We start from the raw sequence: 8,700 nt of genomic DNA, 5'->3' as shown, positions 1-8,700 counted from the left end.
GGATAAAGCTTCTAAAGGACACTCTGTTGTCCACCACCAGAGGATAGTCCCTTGATGTCTGCACTAAATCACCAGGAAAACAAGCTAAGCCTCAAATCCTTATTCCATGGAAGGGTAGAGCTCATTTCCAGAGGAGTTTTGTGCCCTTTCTTTCCTTCCATTGACATTCCTTTCTTTTCTTTTTCAAGCTGGGTCCTGCTTTTAGCTCTAGATTTTGACAGAGACCAATTGCACCTGATTTTCATGGGGATGAAATGTCTGTAAGTCATCCTACAGGTAGTGTGGGATCTTGGGGCAGATCTGTGAGGCTGTGGTTTTTGGCTCTTCTAAACCCACAGTCTTGGGCTTTCCATGTACAGGGCATTCCAGGGCAGTGGGACAGGCTTCCAGTGACAGAGGAGAATTTTCCAGCATTTTTTTGGCATTAGCTGTAGAGAACATTCAGGGGCTCTGCATACATCTGCAAGCAAAGCTAGAGCAGCTGCTGTTGTGATGTCACTGGAACCGTTGTCCTGGTGCACGGACCGTTGTCCTGGTGCATGGAGTGTTGTCCTGGTGCACGGACCGTTGTCCTCATGCACGGAGTGTTGTGCTGGTGCACGGACCGTTGTCCTCGTGCATGGAGTGTTGTCCTGGTGCACAGACCGTTGTCCTCGTGCACGGGAGCCTCCGTGTGCACAGTGTGTTTGGCGTGCTCGTAGCGGGAGGGTGCTCCTCATCGAGGCACTCACCTCCAGCAGGCTGCACTTGGACACCCGGGGTGTCCTTTTCTTCCTTGGCGTGCACAGGCTGTGGAATTCTTGCCCAGCATGGCTAAAGTGTTCCGGCGAGTCTGTGCCGCCTTTTGCCAGGTTTTTCCTATGGCCTATGCTTTTTATTGTGACCCAGACAAACCCTGGCTGCTGACTCATCTAGCAAGTAAGTAGAGGTTTTCTCCAGGTGCAGCCAACCTGGCTTTTGGATCGAAGTGTTGTTTATGCTGCCCCTTAGTGACTGCATTGCCTTTGAAACCAAAATGCCCCACAGATACCATGACTTCGGTAAAGCTCATGTCAGGGGCATCAGCTCCAAAGGGGGTGTCTCCAGCCATTCAAGGGGGTGTGGGCAGCATTTGCAATTGAACCCACAGGGTTCTGTGCCCTACACGGGTTAGTCCATGGCAGTGGAGTCTGTAATTTCCTCAGTTGCTGCTTCAGCCAATACAACTTCCCAAATGCAGATTGGCAGAGCTCCTCAGAAGTCCCTCTAAAGACTGTGCAGTTCTCTCCAGTTTTTCCCTAAATTCCATCATTCATAGGTTGGGCAGTGTGACCTGCCACAATGTTTGCTCAAATAGCTCTTGCTTTGGTGATGAAATGCAAACTTCTAGAGAGTGTGGGGGAGAATAGGGGAGCAGAGGAGGAGAGGACAGATGCTTTAGCTCTTGGGCAGAACAGAATCAATGACTGTCAAAGGACAATGTGCCTTTTCTTGACCAAGTTTCACTTTATTTGATTTAGAATAAGAAAAATAGAAACTGCCCTGGCAAAACAGGGCAGAAAACTCGGCCCAAGAAGCTGTAGCAAAACAACAGCCTGCTATATTGTGCTGTTCTCTTGCTCCCTGTGTGAAAGAACTGTGCTACTGAAGGGATGTTGTGAAAGAAAAATGCTCTCCATTTGGGTTGACTTTTTCCATGGGATTCCCCACAACAGCCAGTTTTCTAACATCTGCTTCATTTTCCTTTCCCCATTGCAGGTAAATATGTGTTTAGAAACAGAAGAGGCCGTCCTTCGGTGAGCGGCAAAGTAATCCTGACATTCCTAGCCTTTCAGGATTGTGCCTGTGACCTTTGCCTGTTGCAATCGAGTACCAGCCCTCAAGGCTGAAATAAAGTGTTCTTCAGTGTCTTTGCATCAGAAGAAAAGGGTTCCCTGGCTGGTTTTTATTTGTCTCTTGGAGGCCTTTTAAGTAGATGACAGTCTGGTTTTGCAGACAGAAAGTTTCTTGCTGCTTTTAGCCATGGGGGAACAACAGCAGTTCACAACAAGATGCACTGCTGTCTAATTAGCCCCCTTCAACTTAGCTGGAGCAACTTAGAATCCCCTTGCTATCAAAGGTTATGATTTCTCCTTAGTACAGCTGGATAGATAGCTGCATAGAAATAAGGTTCTAAATGATATGTGACTCCCTGTTGCTCACACTGCTGTCTGTCCACAGAGGAAACTACCTCAAGCTGACCCTCCTCAGGCTCCTTCTCTTCCTTCCCTTTATGAGGATACAGAGGAGGAAGACAACAACGAAGCTCCACCTGTTGTTGCACCGGAGCCTGAACAGCCAAACTCTGTAAGAGCCAGCTTTGCCTAGCACTCTCATTACTGTAATTCAGAGCTGCCTGTTTCAGACCAGACAGCACTTGCCCCTCATGGCTGAAAATCCTGAGGGCTGGAATCCTACCATAACAAAGTGTTTCCTCCCCCCCATCCACTGACATTTGGAAAATGGGTTCTGAACTTTCAAGTTCAGTCATCGTTTTCCTGGCATTCTGACAGGGCCCACGAGTTTCTCTCTGTATGGGATGAGAGGTAGCCTTGTGTCTGTAAATGGGGAGACACTTAGCCTGCAGTGTCTGTGCAGCCTCCCTGTCACCAGCGGAGCGAGCGCTCCAAAGGCACAGTTCACAGCCTTGCTGCATGTGGATACCTGGGAGAAACTGTCCCGTGCAGGTCCCTGCCCTCCTCCACGCACTATTTAAGGGGCTAAATGGACACTTTAAACTACACCCATAACTTTTACGTGACCAAAGTCGGGTGAGAAGAGTCCTACGCAGCTCGGCCATGGCAAGAGGAGGTCGGTCTCTGAGAAGGGCTGGAACTTAATGGCTGTTCCCTAAAGCTTGAAATACTGATGAGAAATATCTCTGCAAGCCTCCTTTCTGATGCAAACTGATTTCTTGTCACAGATCAATACAAGTTCTGGAACAAAATCTTCCACTGCCCTGGAAGCTGCTGCACTGGAAGCCGCTGACAAAGACAACACTCCCACACCTGAGATCACCTACATGAGCACTTCCAGCAGTTCCTGCAGCAGCACCAACGAGCAGCAAAAGACGGTAGAGGAGGACAGCCTCGAGAAATTGAGTATGTCTTCTGCATTTCTTGCCTCATAGGGCAGTGCTAATGTTCCTAGACAACAAACACTTGCCTTGCTACCTGTTCTTTTCTGTCTCCTCAGAATGTTTCTCCCTCTTTCTCCCAGTTTCCTGTCAATGTAACTCTTCAAAGGACTGTAGAAAACCAGTTTTTGTGGAAGCCATCTGGACTACAGATCTGCCTCTCTTCTTCTTGTTGTTATTGTTGTTGTTGTTACCCAACTGACTTCAGCTCACAGCCCCAGGCAGAGGAGCTGCAGTTCTGACCTGCTGGAGGCTGGTATCGTCATCCTGAAGTGACCATCTTTCATTTGTTTTTTTCAGGGAGCATTGTGAGTGTGGGAGATCCTATGAAGAAGTACGTTGAATGGGAAAAAATTGCCAGTGGGTAAGTCTGATCACAGTTCCTTCCACAAAGCCAGGTATTTTGCTGGTGCAAGGTCAGGCGGGAAGTCAGACAGGCTCCAGACATGTTCAGACACTGCGTTTAGATCCTCCTGCCTCTCAGTGCTGATCCCAATTTAGAACTGTGGTCAGATGGCATCCTCAAAGACAACTGCATGCTGGTAGTGTCTTGCCCGCAGCAAGGAGCAGGATCTCCTGTCCTTCAAGTGCCTGGCACCTGTTTGCCTCTTTGCTTACGAGAAATGATGTCTCTATGTCTCCAAATAATACAGCCAAGGAAAAGAAAGGAGAAAGAAACTTTCTTGCCAAAAAGAGCAACTGACCCCCTGAGAGCTGTCAGATAACAGTTCTCAGGAACTACCAATATTTTGCGGAAAACAATGGTCGGTGGTCAGCAGTATAACCATATCGTTTAGAAACAGAAAAAAAGAGATAAAAAAGAAACTCTCTTTGTAGCAGAAGTAGTAAAACCTAATTCAGTAATAGACCCAGTGTCAAGGGAGTTGAGAGGAAAATGCATCCTGATGATGGCAAATGACCTCAAAGGTGGCTGGAGACTGGTTTCCTTACAGGCTGGAGAAAGCCATTTCTAGATCCTTTCCTCACATGTGTTCAGGCTTCTCAGAATAGGGTGTTGCCTGAGATTGGCAGAGACCTTCAAAGGAGGGATCTGAGAACAAAGCAGTTAGAGGTCTGAGCACTCAGCAAGGCCAAATGGAAAAAGAAGGAAATACATTCCTTTCCAGTTTTTGTGGACATGCTCCACCACCTTAGGGAGAGGTCTGAATTAAGTTAATCTGGGCTGTACACTTGAGATTTGTTCCAGCCCTTCATGTTGCACCCAAGTTTTCTCTTGGATACCCTGCATGGCACAGGGCCGGTAGGCTGCTCTGCTCTTGGCTGAAGCATACATGGAGCCAGGTGATTTAGAAACACTCCAGGCAGCAGACATCTCCTGTCTGGGCTGGCTTTCATTCTTTTCTTCGCTGCTGTTTTCTTTCTAGTGGCTTCGGAACGGTCTATGCAGCGACCGACACTGCCACAGGAGGAGAGGTAAGATTACAAATCCAAACTGCGTTCAAGAGTGTTCTTTAGAGTTGCAAAATCAAAATTTGGTCTGATCTTGTGCAAGAGACTTCCCAAGTTAATGGTTTTCAATATCATTTTAGGTGGCCATAAAGCAAGTGTGTCTCCAAAAACAGCTCAAAAAGGAACAAATTGTCGATGAGCTCATTGTCATGAGGGACAACAAGCATCCAAATATTGTTAACTATTTAGACAGGTAAGTAGTTCAGGTATGATCATGTGACTGTTCCTTTACAGACTGCAAGCCAAAGGTTAAAAGAACCCCCTTTGGTCTCTGGCAGAGAAGTCAGCTTTCTAGTATTATTTTTTATCTATTCCTATACATTGTATGGGAGGAGAGTGCATTTTGTCTGCATTCATCTTTTCTGGCATGCATTGTTTCAAGTCATCCCTATCTTCCTAAAACAACAGCCTGGAAGTTCATTACTACCAGGTCGGTTTTGCTGTTTGTTTGGGGAGTCTTTTTAAGTTAATCATATTTTCTGTCTCTTATGACAACTGCTGATAAAGCATCATAGGAATTATTTCCCTGTATTTTTCACTCCCTTGCCATCTGAGACATCTCAGTTTTCATGGATGTGCCTTTCTCACTTAGACTACACAGGTTCCAAGGAGTGTATAGCCTAGGAGGATTTTATTCCGTGTTCATTCCCAACTCTTCCAAGAACAGAAATCAACTTTAGTCTTTTAGGTAGGGTAATTTAGCTATGCCCATTCTCCCTGCCATTGTTTTCTTCTTTCAGCTACCTGGTTAGAGATAAACTGTGGATAGTGATGGAATACCTAGACGGAGGCTCCTTAAGTGCTGTTGTTAAGGAAATAAGCATGAGTGAAGGAATGATGGCAGCTGTCTCTCGAGAGGTAAGGGATGCCACTGGTGCTTCCAGTTGTTTGGGCAGGCTGGGACTTCTAAACAAGCAGCAAGAACAGGAGTGATTTCATGGTTAGAGCTTTGTTTCCGTGTTGCTTTTCCAATATGGAGAAGAAAGAGCATCTTCAGTGAATGGCCTGCCAGTACAACTCTTGCTGTACCCTCTCTCTTTTTTCTTATTTTATTTACTATTCGCAACTTTGCCAAATTGTTTGCCTGGAGCCTGTCTCTACTGCATTCCCTACCTGTAAGTGCAAACATGCTGGTGGCAGAATTTTATACTAACAGCAAAGAAAAACAGAAACTCATTTGTCACAGTCCTCAGCTGAAAGGCAGAGCATTCCACCCAAAACGGTGTTTGCATCTGCAAAATTACTAAAATGCTACTTCCAAGTCTGCTCTTCCAGCTAGCAATAAGATCTTGGTCCTGCAGCCTCCCACCCAGAAGCGATCCACTTGATCCCCTCAGGAGAGGGAGTTTCACTGTTTTGGCAAACCATGATTTACCCTCTGCATGGAGAGAGCCCACGCACTGCAGCAGCAGTCATTTTGTCTGTGTCTGCAGGGGTGCAGCATGACAACAATTGCCATTTCTCTTTCCAAACCTCCAAAGGGAATGTGCCTTCCCTTAGAAAGTTTACTAGTACGGAGGCAGCAGCAAGCTCTTCCTCTTGACACCACCATGGTCTGCCAGTCCTCACTGTTCACCTAGAACTGAAATCTTTAAAGCCATTGCCTTTCTTGGGTGAGGAAATTGGGTCATTCATTTTTACTCTCCTGTTTCTTTTTTCTCTCTCAGTGCCTGCAAGCACTGGCCTTCCTCCATTGCCACCAAGTGATCCACAGGGATCTCAAAGGCGATAACATTCTGCTTGGAATGGATGGATCCGTCAAGTTGGGTAGGTGTTCTTGCTCAGCCGTGCTGTTCCCGGGATGCGGCGCGTGGGGCTGCTGGAGACTGCCTGCCAGTTCCCAAAAAGCGGTGCCTGTGGGAGTGCAGGGAGCACTGCTACAAGCTGAGAGCACACTTGCAACGTGCAGAGAGGAACAAGGTGTCCTTGGCTACAGCCCTGAGGAAACAGAGCATGGCCGCTTTTCCTGCTGGATTCAGCCTCCTCAGGCTTCTAGTGGGCAATTCTTGCACTTGGCTTCATGATTCAGGCTGGCTTTCATGATACTGGCTTTTGTCCTCAGCTGATTTTGGTCTCGCTGCTCGCATCACACCTGAGCAGAGCAAACGAAGCTCAGTCGTCGGCACGGCTCACTGGATGGCCCCCGAATATCTAACTAAAGAGGAATACGGACCCAAAGTGGATATTTGGGCACTGGGCATCACAGTGATAGAAATGCTGGAAGGAGAACCTCCTTATTTTTGGGAGCTTCCTCACAGGGTAAGGTGCAAATACTACCAGATAACCACTGTCTTTCTCATCTGTCCCATGTTTTGCCTCCATTGAGAAAAAATACCATTCCCACCAGCTTGAACAAGTTCAACCAAGGCCAAGGCAACAAAAAAAGGGCCCCAGAGCACATCCACATCCTCTATAGCTTTAGTTGCGTCACTCTTGAAAATAACCTGTAAAGCCTGTAAAGTCCATCCTCAGAGAAGCAAAAGGTGCTTTTGCTGATGGAGTTCCTCCTAACTTGGTCAGCCAATGAAATCAGCTATCAAGGCAAGATCATTTGGATGTTGGAAGACCTGGGGCTGCACTGGGGCCTTTTTCTTGGTGTCAAAAAATCATTTTGAACCCTCTGCCCGGGAAGAAACTGCCACTGGAAGATGGAGCATCAAAAATGGGGTCTGTGGGAGCAGTTAGGGAGATGAAAGAAAGAGGTAAAGTCCCATGTTTCCTTTTCCTCCAGGCCATGCAGCTCATCATTTCAAAGGGGATACCGGAGCTGCAAAACCGCGAGAAACTGTCCCCTGCATTGCAGGACTTTCTGAACCGCTGCTTGCAGGCAGACGAGGACAGTCGATGGTCTGCTGAGGAACTTCTGCAGGTAAAATGCAGAGTGGCTGCCAGTGACACAACTGTCCCATGCATCGGTGTTCTCGTCTGCTAAACTCCAAGGCATCAGGTGCCCCCGCCTCGTATTAATCCCCAGAAGTGCTCTGTCCTCTGATCATTTTGGTGGCCCTGATTTGGATCTAAGGGAGCTGTTCAGTTTTGTCTGGTTCCTAATGCCAGGAACGGAGCCCTGAAATGGTGCTGGTGGTGGAGGAACCCAATAAAATCAGTGCCTGCCAAGTGGTCTGAGAACTTGGCTGTGGGAAGGAAGGGGCTGGGGGCAGCTCCCCGTGAGCCCAAATCCTTTCTTGGTGATAAACATTTCTTGGTGACCTTGAGTTTCCTGAAGAGCAGCTTATGCTCCTCATCTTTTTTGACTTCTAGAATAGCCCATGTCTTTAGGAAACAGGAACCTAAGTAAGTATTTAGAGTTTCCTGAAAGGACCTAAGCCCTGGGACAGCAAGCAGCATTCCCACAGCCCTGGCAGGGCAAATATCCCATCGAGCTTGAGAAAGGGGTTAATAGGATTATGGGCCACGTCTGCCTGTCATAACGAGGTCCTGGACATGAAGACAGAGGTGCAGATGGTCCCCTCAGTCCTATTTCTGCACATCTCTGGTAACCCGAGGAATACTGCTTGAGCTCGTGAGGAACTGAGTTTGGAAAGTAATGGTCCATTTCTTTTCTTTTCCTTTGGGCAGCATCCATTTTTACTCTCAGCCATGCCCCTCTCCGGCCTCACAACTGTGATCAATGCAGCAAACCAGCTGAGGGAGGCCAGCAGACAGAGGAAGGGTTTTGGCATGCCTTCCTCCAGTTCCATCGATGGGTGGAACTCAGAACAAAACTGAAGGAGCCTCACCCCAGTGAATACCCTGGGGGAGTTCCACAGAGGAGGGGGCGCTTAGGAGTCGATTAGGGCACAGGGCATCACCACCAGCAGGTGGTGAGCAACTGCATTGTACATTGCTTGTTTTGCTGGGGTTTCATCTCTTTCTCCGTTTTACTACTGTTACAATTAGGATTTGCATTAGTATCACTATTAGAGTTTGTATTAGTATTAGTGTTAGTATTACTATTTGTATTCATATTGGATTTTACTCTGTTTCAATTATTAAACTGTTCTTATCTCAACATACAAGTATTGCTTGGGTTTCATCTCTTTCTCCGTTTTACTACTGTTACAATTAGGATTTGC

The 8,700-nt window shown here is 47.2% G+C and overlaps 1 protein-coding gene across 1 annotated transcript; it reads left to right on the top strand.

The window, feature by feature from the left end:
- The first annotated feature begins 292 nt into the window (after window positions 1-292).
- Window positions 293-8,476, top strand: LOC113990032 (serine/threonine-protein kinase PAK 3-like). The gene is made up of 12 exons (XM_027725100.2): window positions 293-918; window positions 1,738-1,775; window positions 2,200-2,325; window positions 2,942-3,119; window positions 3,455-3,518; window positions 4,540-4,588; window positions 4,705-4,817; window positions 5,365-5,482; window positions 6,292-6,391; window positions 6,687-6,883; window positions 7,356-7,493; window positions 8,204-8,476. The coding sequence occupies exons 1-12, from the start codon at window positions 810-812 to the stop codon at window positions 8,351-8,353; spliced, it is 1,380 nt and encodes a 459-aa protein (XP_027580901.2). The 5' UTR covers window positions 293-809; the 3' UTR covers window positions 8,354-8,476.
- The last annotated feature ends 224 nt before the right edge of the window (window positions 8,477-8,700 follow it).

This window comes from Pipra filicauda, unplaced genomic scaffold, assembly GCF_003945595.2.
Source record: "Pipra filicauda isolate LSUMZ 115617 unplaced genomic scaffold, ASM394559v2 scaffold252_size1811890_pilon, whole genome shotgun sequence".
NCBI classification, from domain to species: Eukaryota; Metazoa; Chordata; class Aves; order Passeriformes; family Pipridae; genus Pipra; species Pipra filicauda.
This window is presented reverse-complemented; position numbering and strand designations above follow the sequence as displayed.

Bases quoted from the DNA above. Each gene is read 5' to 3' on its own strand.
- LOC113990032 (XM_027725100.2), top strand. From the start codon at position 810: ATGGCTAAAGTGTTCCGGCGAGTCTGTGCCGCCTTTTGCCAGGTTTTT. The intron at 3,519-4,539 runs GTAAGTCTGATC...TTTTCTTTCTAG, and splicing joins TGGGAAAAAATTGCCAGTGG to TGGCTTCGGAACGGTCTATG. The intron at 4,589-4,704 runs GTAAGATTACAA...ATATCATTTTAG, and splicing joins ACACTGCCACAGGAGGAGAG to GTGGCCATAAAGCAAGTGTG.